At 37.7% G+C, this 17326-nt stretch overlaps 1 protein-coding gene across 1 annotated transcript in view; it reads left to right on the top strand.

The window, feature by feature from the left end:
• FBN1 (fibrillin 1) overlaps positions 1 to 17326 on the top strand; it is a 142150-nt gene that overhangs the window by 64923 nt on the left and 59901 nt on the right. The window contains exons 14-21 of the mRNA XM_085303420.1: positions 4613 to 4735; positions 6492 to 6644; positions 8424 to 8477; positions 9411 to 9536; positions 12751 to 12876; positions 13541 to 13660; positions 14573 to 14710; positions 16081 to 16131. Coding sequence (XP_085159546.1) covers positions 4613 to 4735; positions 6492 to 6644; positions 8424 to 8477; positions 9411 to 9536; positions 12751 to 12876; positions 13541 to 13660; positions 14573 to 14710; positions 16081 to 16131 — 891 coding nt within the window. The remainder of the gene's footprint in view (positions 1 to 4612; positions 4736 to 6491; positions 6645 to 8423; positions 8478 to 9410; positions 9537 to 12750; positions 12877 to 13540; positions 13661 to 14572; positions 14711 to 16080; positions 16132 to 17326) is intronic.

The raw sequence follows: 17326 nt of genomic DNA, 5'->3' as shown, positions 1-17326 counted from the left end.
AAATACTCTTTGATCAAAGTCTCTGTGATCTGACCTAGTTAAACCCCTGTTTTTTGCCTATGAGGTCTTTTGCAGTTTGGCTGCAGTATATCTTGCTCTTTGTCTTTTGCCTTTTAATGTTTTCTCTGTTTGGCCACCCAAACATCCTGGCTTATTGTCTTTCTTGAGTATTTCTYCTATTCCTACCTTGGTGTTCCTAGCCAATACAGCATCTCCAAGGAGAGCCTACCACCCTGTGTGACCAAGACACAGACATGAGCGCCACTGCAAAATGGCCTTTCCCATTTGCTGCACTAGCTCAGCAGTCCTCACTGTGGGAGACACTGCAGTAGTTCAGTTGCTAGTTGTGTCGTCATAGTTTCCGCTCAGTCCCGTCAGGAACTGGAAGTTTTGTGTATATAAATCTTCATGTTTCGGCAAGTTTTATAGGCACAGAGATGAAGTTGAAATAAGGAGTAAACAGTGCTGTGCCAAGTTACCTACAGTTTTTCTTTTGAAAAATTTAACATCTTTTAACTCTCGAAATCAAGGCCACAAAAGTGTTTATTAACACTTTAGTAAGTTAAAAAAAAAAAAAAAAGTCACAGTGGATCACACAGCAGCAGCTTGTTCTGAGGAGCAGTAGCAAAATTACTTGTTTGAATTAATAATATATTTTAAGAGTTGCTGACATGAAAGGTAAATTAGTTTGAATCCTTTGCTTCTTGAACACTGTACCAGTCTTAGATCTGAACTGCACAGTGTCTAGACATAGGCTTTAGATCCAAACCAGTCCAATAAATTGGTAAAACTTCCGGAACCTCTCTTGCATTTGATACCTTTTGGACTAAATGTGTAAGCCAGTGTTATCCAACTTTTTGGACACAGCAGGGGAATCATACTTTGTATGAGAGAAGACCCTATTCTTGTTTTGTAATAGTGTTGTTTCAATCAGAAGAAAGAATTGTCCTTTAATTTCTCAAACAAATAAGCATGTGGTTTCTTGCAAGTGTCTCTTCAGCTTAGATCTACTCTCTGTTTTGGCCACAGCCTACATATACTTAGAGCAATCAGCTTTATTTCCACCCCCACCAGATTTCCAAATGATTGGTGTATGCCTGTATTTTGTTGAGGCTTGTTTTCCAGCTGGCCTGTGTGGGGAAGGGAAGTGAGACTTGGTCTCAGACTTGGCAGAGGAAGAGCTCGATGCCCGCCAGGCCTTGGTATATCACCCAGTTGTGTTCCCAAAGACTACTGGCTGGTCTGTGTGTYGGTAGCAGTAATGTGACTCACTCATTCAGCTCAACGCAAAAGTTTATACTGATTTTTGCCTTGAGCATCTTTTGGTATTTTTTTTAAACCAGTCTGTGCAGCGAAATACCATCCAAGAAGGTGGTACATAAATTACTTAACAGTCTTTAAAAMCCAAACTTGGGATTCTCGACTTCACGGCCTCTGTTGCATACCTCCTGGCTAAACAGGAGAATGGATACAGCCAAAAAGGGGTTTCTGGCCCTAGAGAAATGTTACTTCTGTGCATCAAAGGGAAAATACTTGAAAATTATCCAAAATTGCAGGCAACTCAACTGATTCCTACTGAAAGTTGGAACAGATCTTATAGTAAAATGAAGGCTTTCTCCCACTGCTTTTCAACACTCGCAGTAAGCCTTGTTCTCTATGAATGAGCATGCAAACATTCATTATGTGTGAAATTGCTATTGGGTCAAAATCAAACCAGATTTAGAGACCTTGACACCCAAAGTATACTTATTTCCAACTTCTTATTTATCTTCTTTATTCCACTCCCCCAATGTATCATGAAATAATTCCCTGGAATGTAGTGGCTAGAAAGAGCACAACTCGGGTAAATGTCTTTGGTCATATTAATAATTCACCAAAAGTTTAAAAGATTCATCCTTAGTAATATCTTTTCCTCTGCATTGTAATATTTATCCTTATTGAGTCCTCTCTGTACACACCAAATGTACAGAGTAAATAATTTCTGCCTACAGAGCAGTTAGGATTTGAAATACTGATCTTTCACACTACACACCCTAAATTTGTTTGTGATATGTTTGTGTATGTGATATTTTTATATCTTACATGAGCTGTGACTCTAAACTGGTTCTTGCACATGCATTTAGTGTTCTTGCATACTAGGAATGTATGTGCGCAAACTTAGATTCTGCAGCAAATTGGCTACCTGCCTGAGCAGTTTTGATATGGAATTGAACATATATTTTTGTCCAAATTCTTTAGGGAGTCAGCAAAGGAACATAAGAATTGCAATGTGCAACATATTACTCTTATAAAAATCTCATTTGATGCACTGTAAGCTGAATTTTGAAATAGTAACAGGAATTTTAACCCAAAGTTAGGGATACTGTAATTGACACTTAGTTCCATAAARTTGGAATTTAAGTATAAATACAGGGCATAAGCTTGGCTGCCTGGTAAAAATTCCACTCAGGCTTTATGAACTAACATGCCAAAAAAGAATGTTACACCAGTCTTGTGTATTCCCTGTAATACAAGACACATTAAGCTTATTCACCATTAGCTTCTTTCATTGATGATGTGCTGATGATTTTTCAAAAATACTTGCATCAGGCAGGAGCAGGTTTAAAGCATTATTTGTTTCATCTTTAGACCAAGCAGTAATTCCCCAGATTTAAAGCTATGGCAAGGCAACTGAAAGTGGCAGTTTACTAGTCTGAGTAAATTTTTCCTGGTCAGAATTAGAGAACTTACTGTACCCAGCTGGCACAGCTGAGCAAGCGCAGCACAAAAGGCAAGGATGAATTGGACATGGAGAATGAATCCACTGGATGGTTTTCCAGAATTGGGTTGAGAATCAGGTATTCTGGCGAAAAACAGCTAGTATTTGTTGAAGTTGTCACAATGGCAACTTCTGCCACAGAGCCTTGTCAGGGTTAGAAATTTGGACTTTGTGCCTGCATATGCAGTTGATTTACAAGATGTAATCTTGGCCCCATTAACATCAGAGGGATTTTTGCCTCTGTCTTCATTGGAGCCAGGATTTCTGTGTGATTTTAAGTGACCCACTTCACCTTTCTGTAAAATGTTGATGACAATATTTTCAACACATTTGTAAATCAGATTTCATCCTTTACTAGACTACAAAATGCTGTTTAAAAATACTACAATAAAGGGAAAAAATGTAATTTTACTTGTCTGTTTCTGTAAGTAATTTTTAAAAGGAATGTCAACTTTTTTTTTTTTAATACAACATGTTTCTGTCAAAGGAGTTCAATGTTGTCTAGCTAAAAACCTATCTCTGCTCTTGAGCAGCAGGAGCACAATTTGAAGTCACAACTTAGTTTTTACTCACACTGAGTAAGGACTAAATTTAAAGTGGGAAAAGAATTTAAGATTTGTCTGAAATGGAACAAAAGATTGCAGGATAAAGTTGAAATTAATTGAGCCCATGTACTTAAGTATAACTTCTATTTTAAAATGCAGTTTGAAAAAGGAATCTTGGATCATATAAGCCATCTTTTATGCCAAACAACACAAACTAAGTAAAACATAGAGGTGTTTCACTCTCAATTTGCCCTTTTAAGGTCAGAAAAAAGGAAATTGTCACACGTGCTGTCTGTTGTATATATTATGGAGAGTTGTTATGAAGTGATTATTTTATAAACGTTATACATACTTCCAAACAATATTTTAAACACTCCTTTTCTTAATCACTTATAAAATAATGGCATGTTCTCTRTGTCTAGAGAACGCTCTTACTATTAACAGGATACACAGGCTATAAAATTTTTGACTTACTTGACATCCCCTTGTAACAGTCTAATACTATGAGGTTTTATTCTTGTATTTCATTGCTAAGAGCCTTATTGTTCCGTGTCCTATTGTTGGGTGAGGACGGTATCTCATGCTCAGCAATTGCTCAGAGCTCAAATCATTAACAAATTCCTTTCAAGGCTGGAGTGCAATCTGTCCACTGGAAGTTAACAGAAAGGGCTGTAATGAGCATCGATATGAAAACCCAATTGTTGTGCAGATAATCAGGGAGACACTACATGCAGGCAGGGTCTGACCTGTGTCCAAAAACTAATCCGCAGCAGAAGGGAGGAAAATTCTTTGATAGCCTTGGGAAGGCACCTCATAAGAGGGTTCAAACATTTAATTTGCCATCCGGACTGGTTTCTTACAGCACAAACTAACTGTTAACCCAGAAGGGGATGTCATGTTAAACACTACACAACTTCTTCGTCTTAGCAACCACAGTTTCCTCCTCCTTCCAATTACATTTTTGCCTTCGTGATCCTTATTTTGGAGGATGTACCTCTGGGGAACAAACCAGGAAAAGGTAGCCGCTTGAGCAGGAGGAAAATCCAAGGAGAGCAAAATTGTTTTTTATCTATTTCTCCTGACTTTGCATTCTCCTTTTCCATGTTACTGGTCGAGGTAACGTTGTTCTTAACAAAACCTTTATTTGAACCAATTTTCATTTGCATTTCTTATTTTTTAGAGGATAGATTGAAAAAAAGCTGCAAATACAGGTTTCAGCTGAAAATAAGCTACACAAATGCACGTTTCAGCCAGGCATTGAACATGGTGTCATTTAATTTCTAATAAAGCTCATTCTGTTCTCCAACAGACATCGATGAGTGTGAGACAGCTGGAATATGCATGAATGGGCGCTGTGTGAATACTGATGGCTCTTTCAGATGTGAATGCTTCCCTGGCCTTGCAGTAGGACTGGACGGACGTGTGTGTGTCGGTAAGACGAGCTCAACAGGAGGCGAATCGCATTTAGCCAATGTCAAGGCATTAATGCTAGAGTGATGGATCGATGCGAGTTAGACTGAGTTTCATTGGTGGGTCTTAGTGTAATGGGTTACTGCACTAGTGGATACTAACAGCTCTGGGATATTTATTGTAATAGTTAATTTTGCTCTTCCTTCTTTTTTCTTTCCCTTTGTGTTTCAAGGAAAAAAAATATGTGGGCCATGTAAGCAGATGAGGTAAACTAGCATAGTTCTGTTGTAGGTCAGTGTTACTGTATCGGTTTTGAGGAGGTGAGAATCTGCCCCATTTCTGCCCACGTGAAATTCTCGATTTGTCATTAACCTCCAAAATGTAGTTAGTTTTCCTTATCCTTTTAAAAATAGGATGTATCAGTTTTTCCACCTCTCTGTATTTGTCCATAACCAAAAGAAGTTTGAGATATTTCTAATGTGTTTCATAGTCATTATGGGGCAGTTTTTAAAAAGTAACAAATATCAGCCCTAGTCCTTAAAAGATAGGTGTTTTAAATAGGTTTTAAATCTCATGCACTGGAATAGCATTACTGACTTTTTCCTTATTTTTACAGAAGAAAGATCAGAGGTCAGCAATTCTCCCCCCCCCCAAACGTTTTGTGAACTTTTCTTTGTGAGTCTTTTCCTCTCCTATTCTTTTTTTTATCAGGTATAAATTTAAAACAGAAGCTCTAGTGTCCCTTTAGTGGGCCTACTGTAGGATGTCCACTAGGAGTGATTTTAACCGTGATGTATCAGAGACAGTTAACAAGTTTGAGAAGGGGAAAGACAATAATGTTAAAATCAAGTTAATCCTCTACCGGTGAGAATAAAATAAACTGCATTGAGGTTTTCCAGAAGTTTTGAGATAGACCCAGCTCCAGCTCTGGGATGCAGCCACCAAGCCCCTGTTGAGTTGTAGGAGATTAATATCCCTGTGATATGACAGAGGAATAGCCCCTTATTCCCATGTCTGCTTGCTAGTTCAAGGTTGAAGCAGTATTTGCCCTGCTCCCTGGAAGATATTTTTGCTATGATACAAAGTAGTAGTCATAGAAGATAACTATATATAGATGCATATGCACTCATGGCACCCACAGAAAATGTAAGCCTTCATTCCTGAGTATTTTGAGATGAAGTTTTCTCATATCTTAAGGTTTGCCCCTGAATGTTCAGTTTACAAGTTGTTTTTAATATGCCATCTTAATAATGTGCCATAACTATCGCCATTAAGGAAACGGTCATTAATGTTCAGTGGTCATGAAAAATGGTTTTTTTTTTCATATACTTTTGAGCCCAGATGTGTGTGTGATTTATTGCAGTTGACAGTTGCCATAGTCAGCAGAGCTATGGTAATCATTTCTGTACTTTGTTGCAAAATAAATAGGAATTTAAAAGGCATTACAGGGTCAATAAAACAGGTTTAAGCTAATGCATTATGCATTGTGTTTGCTGTGGATTAAAGCCCACAGAGATTTTTTTTTGTAGTTTGCTAATGCATGTTAAATCATTAAATATAGTAAGTAGCTTGTGTGTCTGAACTCTTAAGGGCCCGAAGAAGAAAAATTTCTCACTCTGAGGGTATAGGTAGGTGAGAAGCACAGGAAATGGTGAACAATGTTTTGTTTTGACAGCTATTTTGCAGTGTTTATGACTCCTGAGCTAGACTTAATAGATGTTGAAATTTATGGCCCTACAATTGGTTATGGAATGATTAAGAGAGATTTCTTTCCTCAGATACTCATATGCGAAGCACATGCTATGGTGGCTACAAGAGAGGACAATGCGTGAGACCGTTAACTGGTGCGGTTACAAAATCAGAGTGCTGTTGTGCCAGCACTGACTATGCCTTTGGAGAGCCCTGTCAGCCCTGCCCAGCGCAAAATTCAGGTATGGCATATTTATGGGTATGTATTCTAACCTAAGTTTTGTGTTGTCAAATTATTTTTAGAATGGTAAAATGCAGTTTTGTATTAACAATACTTCTTAAAGCTTGATGATTAAATTGTCATACAACATGTTATATATATTTTGAGAAATCTGCTATTTTGCATGTTGGAAGAGTACAGGAGACAGTTTCATGAGAGGCATAAGTAAATGCCAAGATCTGGTGCAGAGTCATTACATCAAACCAGATTTTCATACAGTCATCTCTATTTTAATAGATGTGAGTTACTCACATCTCATGGGAGTATCTTGAGTAATTCACATATTCAAATTCTTATGTACACCTGTCAGTCAGATGTTTGCTGTCTGAACTTCAGATCATTCAGATGATCTGAAATCTTTTTTTTATGGTAACTAACCTTTGAATAGTCAGCATGAAAATAGAAACCCAGTTAAGACTTCAGAAAACTTGAGTCTCTCACCAAAATCCCCACCAAGCATTGTTGTCTGAACAGGACTGTGCTCTGGCGGGATAGCAATCTTAATCATTCATACGGACAAGAACTGCTTTTAAGAAAGCACTGCTTACAGGAACAGCATGCTGACATGGTCCTTCTCCTGAAGCCAGTAAATGAGACACCCTGGTTTCATGGAGGAAGCTCATTTAAAGGCCAACTTTACCAAATGATTCTTTTCACTTATCAAATATATTGTTGCCTATAAACAAAATACACCATTTGATATGTAGCTCAGGAGCCATTAGCATCTCGTGCTAATTTGTTACCTGCTTTGTAGGCAAAGGTATTTTGCCTACAGACTTATTTTCTAAATCTCAGTTTAACTGACAGCTTTATAAAGAGCATTAGGGAGACAAAACCAGTTGGAACAAATTAGACTAGTTGAACTGATGTGAACTCTGCAGAGGGAACTTGCTAGCCACCATTTTGCAGTGTGCCATGTCATTCTGAATAGCAAAATGCTACAGAAATGTTGCCAGAATAGGAAGGAGCTTTTCCAGCAGCWGCTGCTGCTATCACTAGGACCTTCTTAGTGTACAATAGAGTTAGAACGTTCTGTAAATGTCAAAATCGGTATCATTAACTTGTGTTTTATATTTGAATTAATTTAGCAGAACATTTGCACATGTGGAAGCTGTTTTTCCCAAGTTGTTTTGCCATCTCTTGTACTGTTAAAAAATGCCATCTTGTGAAGGATGAAACATATTACTTCTTTGGACTTTGAGTAGGGCAGGAAAGGAGAGGATTTCTTAGAGAGAAGTATCGTGTCAGAAATGTAAAAAAATTTCTGAAAGGAATCCTTTCCTTAAGGATAATCCTTAAGGATAAAGGAGTCTTGGTTTGGTATGAATTCTTGCAAGCTCTCCTGCTAAGTGGAATTACATGCACAATATTATGTTCTAGATTTGTAGGAAAGCATTGGTCACTTTGAGTGTGTACTTTGAGCAAGGACTTGGACTTTGACATGAGTTCTAGAAAATCTTGCTGTAAAGGTGTTACAGTTCATATGTGTTCAAGGCCAGCATGAATTTTACATCATTCCTCAATACATCAGTTCACCATATGAAATTTCTACTCAACCATGTTCATCAGCAGATGCAGATCCCTGATTTTGCTAAAATATTTCAAAGATAGTGAGGGTACACATACAGCTCAATTTTAGAATTATGGGAAGGCGTGTTATTTCTGTGAAATAATTAATTTATATATTGAAATCAATGAGCTAAAAAAGAATTTTCCAGTAAGTATTTTAATATTTTTCCAGCTGAATATCAGGCTTTGTGCAGCAGTGGAACTGGCATGACTGCAGGAGGAAATGGTAAGATCACCTAATGTAACTAGAACTGTGGAAGTTCTGGCTAGAAGTGTGACCTTCAATATCCTTGATATATTAGACGTAGTGAAGGGAGTGGTGGTGGGAAAGAGTGCGAGGAAGGCTTATCCAAATGGGTGTTTGCAATACATTGATGAATTTAAGATCAAATGAATGGAGAATGCCATTTCACCAGTGTGCTCTCTCTGTTCTATACCACTGAATGTGTGAGTGCTGTTATAAAACAACAGCAAGTTTGTGAGCATTGTCATTACCTATATGACTTAGAAATTGTATATAAGAGTCATTGAATATTTCCCTGCTAAAAGAAATGAACCTAAAGAATAAAGCCATGCTGGGCATTGAGCTTCTTTGCATGTTTTCACCTCAGTCACAGAAGCCAGGCCAACAGAGAAAATAAATACAAAGAAAAAGCAAATGATAACTGCAAAAGCTTTGTAGTCTTTGGACTGTGAAATAGCAACCCCGAAGTCATGCAATGCTCACTAATAAGCTTGTTGGCAGTAGAGAGGGAAAAGCATTAGAAAGAAGGGCTGTTCATGCTCTGTGGGCTGATGCCACCTGGAAATGTTATGGATCAGGGAATACAGGGAGTATTAGTACCTGTGCGTCTAAAAATGTAAGACCTCAGTTTAACGTCCCAGTTCTTATCTACAAGTGTCTTAAATGTTTGTGCATTAGAGATGGTCTTAAGTCAGTCTGAAAGGGATGCTTTTTGTTATTGAGTGTGAATATTTAAGTTGCAGTTCCCTACTCAGAAATACATAATTATAAATGTGGAGCAGCCAGTGGTAGTGATATTGAAAATATATCTTTTTTCTATTTTGGAGAAGTTATTCTAAAAGAGGGAAGCTGCACGCACAACTGACCTTTTCCTTTTTTCTTTTTCTTTTTTTTTTAATAAACCCTTTTTTGTAGATATTAATGAGTGCTTACTGGATACTGATCTCTGTCCAAACGGAAGATGTGAGAATCTACATGGAACATACAAATGTATTTGTAACCCAGGGTATGAAGTGGATTCAACTGGGAAAAACTGCATTGGTATGAAAAGTGACATTTTTTCTTTTGAAGAGTGATGCTAGCATTTATCCTTCTTTAGGTTTTATGAGTTTCATCAGATTTGCTAACTGCTTTACTGATGTTTCTAGATGTTTCTGCTAAATTCTCTGAATTTAATTTCAGTGCTTTCTGATGTTCATAGAATCCTCCAGCGTAGGACAGTAAGGGACTGTTGACATGAGTGACTTGAGTAACTAGCAACCAGGCAATAAAGACCTAGTTCAGATAAGTTCACTGAACGTGTGCTCCAATAGCACCAACATTTCTTGACATCAGAAGAAACCTGATACTGCAACTAAAATGAACCACAGGAGAGATCCAGTATCATCAGTGTGCTGGGTCCTTTCAATAGCAGGATATTTAAGTAAAACTCCCAACTGATCCTAGGAAGATAAGCACCCCACATGCTAGAAGTGGCTTCCTTGGTTTCTACCAAATCTGACGCTGGGGAAAATTACTTCTCAACTTTCAGGCATGGCTGTTGATTTAACTGAGTTGAACTGTACTGGCCAGACACAGATAAATATAATATTGGCAGAAGCACCAGCAGACTCTGCCTACATACCATCTCTAGCTAGGGCTGATTTCCTGTGCTGTACAAGTGAAAAAAATCTGAAGCCAAGTCATTCATCACAGAACAATGCATCTTAGTGGTGACTGACAGAAGCCCTGTGGCATGGGACAAAGAGACTGCAAATAGGTAGCAGTCCGGTTTCTTCTGGGATATAAAAAGAAAAAACTCTCAGATGCCCTTGTACTGCTGTTGCAAATTTTAATTCTAGCAATTCACTTGTTCCATTACACAGTCTCATTGGAAGCTCCCTACTGAAAACCCTTCAGTTTTCTTTCTTCCACCCCTGCATTGGCGCATCATTCCAGACCTCTTTGTACAACTGATTAGAAATTTCTTCTAGTTTTCTGTTAAAACTTATCTGTGACCAATTTATGACCAGTCAGTGTTGTGATAGTATTATCCTTTTATTTAGCACTATGATATTTATCGCCAAAGTATTCATAAAGAATCATCATATCCTTTCTCACACTTTGTTGGCTGAGCTATCCAAATCCTCATTTTCAGTCGTTTCGTAGAAGAGGCCGTAGGCTTCTCCTGAACACAAGCTATATGACCAGTAAACAGTAGTCTAATGAGATCCTACCAATGCCTTTTACCATGGTACCAATACTTTGCCATCTCTCGCAAGAGTATCCTTCAAAAATGATCTAGAGTGCATTAGTCTTTTCTTAAATATGTGTTACACTTGTGGATCAGTGTCAACATCTGATTGGGAGTTACACTCAGAGCTCTCTCTTCTCTGTTGCCTTCGACTGATATGTACCTGGTTTATAACCTGTTCTTGCTATTATTCACTAATTGCAGGGTTTTCCACTTTGACAATGGTATTTTATCCTATTTCTCTCACTCCCATTGTCTAGATTATGTTAATCTTCTTGCATTCAGTCCTTCTCTGCATTGGCAATAACTTCCCTTGTAGTAGTGTCYACACTTTTTGATCTCATTCATTTGTTATTTCTACATTGCAATGAATATATTATAGGACTAGTCCCAGGACTGATCTTTGAACGACATTGCTAATATCCTTTATCCATCATGATGACTCCCCTTTTTAATATACCCTATCATAGTCTGTCCTTCAGCCAGCTCTGTATCTTCCTTAAAGTTGTTAAATTCCTTTCTGTTATCTCCAGCTTATATAATAATTTTATTTGGATTCTCTATTTAGATTTAAATAGCTTAAATCATATGTGTAATCTTGGTCTAACATATCAATTATTGTATTTTAAAAAGCAATACCCAGATAATCTGACTTGATCTATTTTAGATAAAAGTTATGCTATAATTCATCCCATTTTCCCTTTGCTTTTCTGTCTTTGATTATTCATGTCCTGTTTCAGCGACTGCCCTTAACTTATGGCATCCCTTCTTTTCTCCCTGTCTGTCTGTGACTTTTCCAGATGCTCCCCAGCCCACCCTGTTGTGGCCCACATCCATGCTCCATCACAGCTGTTTCCCATTCTTCCATAATGTTCCACCTGGCCCACTCTCAATTTTTGTGAACTCCTGTGAAGCGTCCCACACGGTTTATTTTATTCTGCAAATCTCCCTGCTTTTGCTAGCACTTTTGCTTTTCCCAGCTGCTGCTGCTCTGACCCTCTCAGTCTTCCCAGCTTCTCTCAACACTTTCTGAGGCCTCTCTGACTTAGACAATTGTTCTGTCTGTTCTCTGGTCTCTCCTGATCTTCACCTGCCACTCATGGCCCATTGCCACCTTCTTGCAACTTCTCTCTAATGATCACAGTGCTTCCAAAGATTTCCTACGAGCTCTTGAAACTTAACTTCTCTAAGATTTATATCTACATCAGCATTTTTATTCAAATTTTTCACCTATAAAGCAAGTGTAGACTCACATTAGCCTTGTTGACCATAACATCTAAGATAGTCGAGAGCAGACCTGGAAAATACAGTGATGAAAAGAGCAGGGTGACCAGCAAACCTTTCCAAACAAATTCTGTCCTCATTTCTTTTGTCAAGATAGGGCCTGGTGTGCAGGGAATCATAGAGAGCACACAGATCTGTTTTAGAGTATAAGCAAGATGAAAAGATGATTCCCAACTTCATTTTAAGCAATGTCACGTATTATGAATAGGTATAGAAGGCAAGTACTAGCTCTTACAAAAGCAAAATAGCCTGATGAAGAATAAAGCATAGAAAAGCTCAACAAAAATATATAGGGAAGATATTTTATTTATTTATTTATTTACGAAATAAAAATGTTTTCTCTGGGTGGTATTTGTGTGATTTGAATCTGTAAATTTGCTATTGTTGCCAATATTTTAATATGAATTTTCATTAAGAAGGAAGATGTAATAAGTGAAATTTTTCACATTAGGTTTTGGGGKTTTTTTTAAATGTTACTATAGTTTTTGTGGAGGGATCTTTTCCATTTGAAATATGTCCAAGCCTATTACCTACTCTAAAAATCTAGAAATCTTTTTAGCATCTTTGAAAAACAATACAAAGCATGTGTATGTATTCTTTCTCCCTCCTCCTTGTCTCCTTCCTTTCTTCACATACAAAAAAAATCTAATGAGATGCAGCTACTGGGAGAGGAATCTTGTCATGGCTTCTAGTCCAGGAATATTTGCTTTCTTTAAAAGTTCTTAATTTTCATTATAGACATCGATGAATGTGCACTCAACATGCTGCTTTGTGACAATGGACAATGCAGAAATACCCCTGGAAGTTTCACCTGTACCTGTCCCAAAGGATTTGTATACACTCCTGACCTAAAAACATGTGAAGGTAATAACACTCCGTTCCATCCTAGTTTTGTTCATTGGGATCATTCACAGGTTGTGTCAGAAATATTTTAAACCTTGATGAGGATATAATGCATAGACTAGAAACACAGAGAGAAATGATAGGGAGGGATAGGGGAAAGAGGAGATACAAGGCTGAAACATGCRAATGTTAGATAACCTAGTAGAATAGACTATATCAGGCCTGTAGGAGCTCTCTCCTTATGGACCCTCTCTGGTGAGCCTGCACTCTGCCAAGAGAGAGAAAAATGTGAGAAGAAGCAGCTTTTGCTAACCTGTTTTCTTATGTGAAGAACGAAGAGCCAGAGCCAGACAGGCTTGTTTGAAATCCTTTCTGAGCCCCAGACAGGATGCGTATTAAATCACTTAATCATTGCAGTCCATCACCACAAAGCAGGGTGATGGCTGGACCTCACAGAGAAATTAGATGCTGCCTGCTGAGTTCAGTGTTTTAATGTTCTAACATGCTAGCATGTCTTTTAAGTCACGTATGTCAGTCTGTTGTGAAGAACTTCAAAACTGAGAAACAGAATATCAGGAAAACTTACCGTGAAGAGAGATTCCTCGACCTTTACCTAAGGTGAAAAAGGCCTTATGTATCATTGTTAATACTTCCTAGCACTAATGGCAGTATGTCTCCCTTCTAGATATTGACGAGTGTGAATCTAACCCCTGTGTTAATGGGGTGTGCAAAAACACACCTGGCTCTTTCGCTTGTGAATGTGCTCCTGAAAGTACATTGGATACAACAAGAACCATCTGCATAGGTATTTATTCTTCTGAAGTTTTGTTTGCTGGTTGAAAATGTCCAGTGACATGCAAATATTATACACCAAGTTCAGAAAATATTTAAAAATATCTTGAGTAGATAAGTCTAGTGGAAAATGTTACAGAAACAACGTTAAGAAAGTGTTTGTTTTTACCATTACCGTGGGTACGTAAAATGTGTGTCTAAGCATTTGAGAATACAGTGTGCTTCCATGTCATATTTGAGAGAGAGATGAAAGGTTTTTGTAACAATTGCATAAACGCTCAGGCCAGTTCTTCAGTTGTGCTTGCCTACATAGATCCTCCTGCAAGCAAGGTGAAAATGTGCTCCTTAAGGTCTGGTCTGTGGAAAGGCCAGCTTTTGATTTGAGAGGGAGCCTGAGCAAGTTGCAGTATATAGTCTGGAACAGCCATGGGACAACATTGTGACTCAGATGCTCTGCGAGCTCATAATTTCTTCCTTCAGATGTTCTAGAGGGACAGTAATTTATAGCTGGTAGTTCCCTAGTCAGTGATCCTCTATATGGGAGGATCAGATATCCAGACTCAAGGATATAGTAGACTAATGGAAGAGCTAGGGGAGGTTCATACCCATCCCATTCTTTAACGTGTGCCTCTGCTCTGTATCCCAGTAAATACAGATCTTGAATGGTGCTGAAGTACTCCCTATTAAGCTTAATAGGCATAAACTGGGTCCTGCAAGGGCTCTGTGCCGGGATGCATTTCACGCTGTAGCCCAGCATAGAGAGGGATAAATTGAGAACTTTTAAAATAAACTCAAATCTGATGTGGCAATTTACAATGAAAGGACATTTTTTGTCACGGTTAAATTCAAGTATGTTGGTAAATATGTTAATGGGTAATGCTAAGTAGTTTGCTTGACAATATGTTGGTTTTTTTTTTCCTGACAGAAACTGTTAAAGGTACCTGTTGGCAGAACATAGTGGATGGAAGATGTGAAATAAATATCAATGGAGCAACTCTGAAGTCCCAGTGCTGTTCTTCACTAGGTGCTGCTTGGGGTAGCCCATGTACACCATGTGAACGAGGTAACGCTGCTTATTTATTCTCTTAAAATTCTTGTTCACAGCTCCTGTATCTCTTGACTGTGACATTGCTATTGTCAGTAATGTATGTGCCCTCTCCTTTCCCTCCTGTTTTGCAGGAATATGTGAATAATCTAATGTTCAGGCAAAAAAAAATAAACTTGTTAAAGGGATAGCTGGTTAAAGCTGTCTAACTGTGTAACCCTGGTGTACTCCTTCAGTGCATAGAAGAGGGTAATGGTCATCTAGGCACCCATGCCATATAAAAATGACACAGGAATGGCTTTATTCTCATATAATCCTTACTGTTTAGGAGGCCTTGTGAGCTGTTCTATGTCTTGTTTAGCTTTGCTTTATCAGGATGAATGTGGCATTGTGTTACAATGGATATATATGTATAGATAGATAGATAGATATACCCAGATTTTTTCCTGTTTTGAGGCTGACCCACATTACTGTCGTAGTTGTTTCACCACAGGCTGGTAAAATCATTTTTCTTGTTCACTTATCAAATACTCTTTACTTATTCAGTCTGAAAAAGAGATATCTTGATACTTTATAGTGGCACATAGCTACAGAAAGTTCTAAAATTGGCTTTTATAGGGAACATCTTACAAGATTAAATTTGAAGGGAAGTGGCCACACCTACAGTCTGTAACTTGCAGTATTACTTTAGCATGTTTTCTCATAATTAGTGTTCCTAATGATGTAGAGTAGATGCATATTCCCCAGAGCTCCCAAGAAAATATTTGCAACAAATGGATCTTGGTGTGGTAACGGAGGGAGGAGAGGGAGTAGCCTTTGTTATTATACTCTGTAGATTTACTGATGACCTAAAGAATTGTATGGTTGATCAAGAAATGGGTTGAGGTCTCTGCATATTTCCTTGACAACTTGATTGAACTGTGGGATGAGCTGGGAACCCATACTTGAGCTGATGTACCCAAAAGTCTATGTGAGTTGTTATTGCAGTTGTAAGCTGCTAATTTCCTCAAGTCTTTAATTAAATTTATCCTTCACATCTTAGTAGAATTCATCCTCTTCAGTCAGTGGTAAATGTGACTGTAATGTCCTGCAATCAAATGAATTAATTGATTTAAATGAAGCAGGAATGATACAACCACTTTTGGGTTAGCTAGTTAAGACACAATGGAAGCAAAAGATCGTAATGGCTAACACTTTCCTAGTTACAGAGTTGCCCCATCTTGTCTCAGAAAGATTGTTCCAGAAAATACTGAGAGATTGTTTAAGCACTTAGACTTCTCACAGCAATAAACTTTAAATAGTATTTTGCATGATTGTGTTTTCACAGTAAGTTAACAGCAAGCTTTGGACTGTAGCATTCTAAAAGTTCAGTTTTGTTTGTTTTACAGACCCAATATGCCAAAAGGGATATTCAAGAATAAGAGGAACGTTGTGTGAAGGTATTTATTGTTGCCCTAACGTAAATCAGAACTTGAATGAAAAAAATGCCAGTGTTTTGATTTAAGTGGTTAATTTAGCATGGAAGGATGCTATGCCGAATTCTTACCTCTTGTAATTCCATTGACTTCATTAGAGTTATGTCAGTGATGAATTTAGTTTCATTTTGTTTAACATTCCTACATACTCACAGTTTATCTCGAAGTACACACTTACAAATAGTGTCTATGTGTATAAGATGTTTTTTTTCTTTTCAGATACTTCTAACTGAGTAAGCTATTGGGGAAAAATAATGCTTCTTACATGTATAACAAAATATAGCATTATTGATACAATAATATGACAAGCCATTAGTATGCTTTGGAAGAAGAATGTTTAAAGAATATATATCACATGAAAGTTTTTTCTTAACATTGGCTTTCGTCCATGTAACATTACATTAAATCAGGCATGTTCCAAAGCATAGTTTTAATTCTTTATTAAAAAAAAGGGCATCAAGACACAGTTAAACTTTGATTAAAGAAAACGTTGAATATTTTTAAAATGTGTAGCTTTTTGCTCAGTATGAGATGGCTATATATTACTCTGTGAGAATTGAAGGTTCCACCCTATTTCATCTTCATTTGAATTGATTTGAACCCCTGGCAAAGTACTGCATATTTCCATAATATGCAGAAGCTCAGAGAGTCTCGAACTGCTGTGGGTCATCCTGACTGACAACATCTGACATGACACTGCAGTTAAAATATTTTTAAAAAATTACTCCCATATGTAGCTTCCATAAAGAAACATTGTTTTTTTTTCCTTAACAAAAAATAAAATAAAACAACAACAAAAAAAGAGGAACACCCTCACACATATTCTTTGCTATCCAAACGATGACTGAATACCTTGGCACATCCGTGCTGCAGACCCACTGTACATAACTTATCTGACCTCAGCAACACTTTCTGGAGTGTGTAAGTGAAAGAGAAGAAAAGAAGGGAAAAAAAAGTGACCCCACCTATCTCTATTCACAAGGAAAGTCTTAGAACATTTTCAACACTGCTGGGATGGAAAGTTTATCCTTCCAAGATGTAGACATAACTGTTTTCAGCATTTCCTTTACCAGCACTTCAGATTACATCTATTACATGCTTTAATCTTTCTCGTTTCAGTGGGACCTGGATAGCCCCAGATTTTTCAGAGTAGTTTCCC

Source organism: Rhea americana, unplaced genomic scaffold (genome assembly GCF_003343005.1).
Source record: "Rhea americana isolate MKP2758 unplaced genomic scaffold, rheAme1 scaffold_2, whole genome shotgun sequence".
Taxonomy (NCBI): domain Eukaryota; kingdom Metazoa; phylum Chordata; class Aves; order Rheiformes; family Rheidae; genus Rhea; species Rhea americana.
The sequence above is the reverse complement of the archived record's forward strand: the minus strand, read 5'-3'. Positions and strand labels throughout refer to the sequence as shown.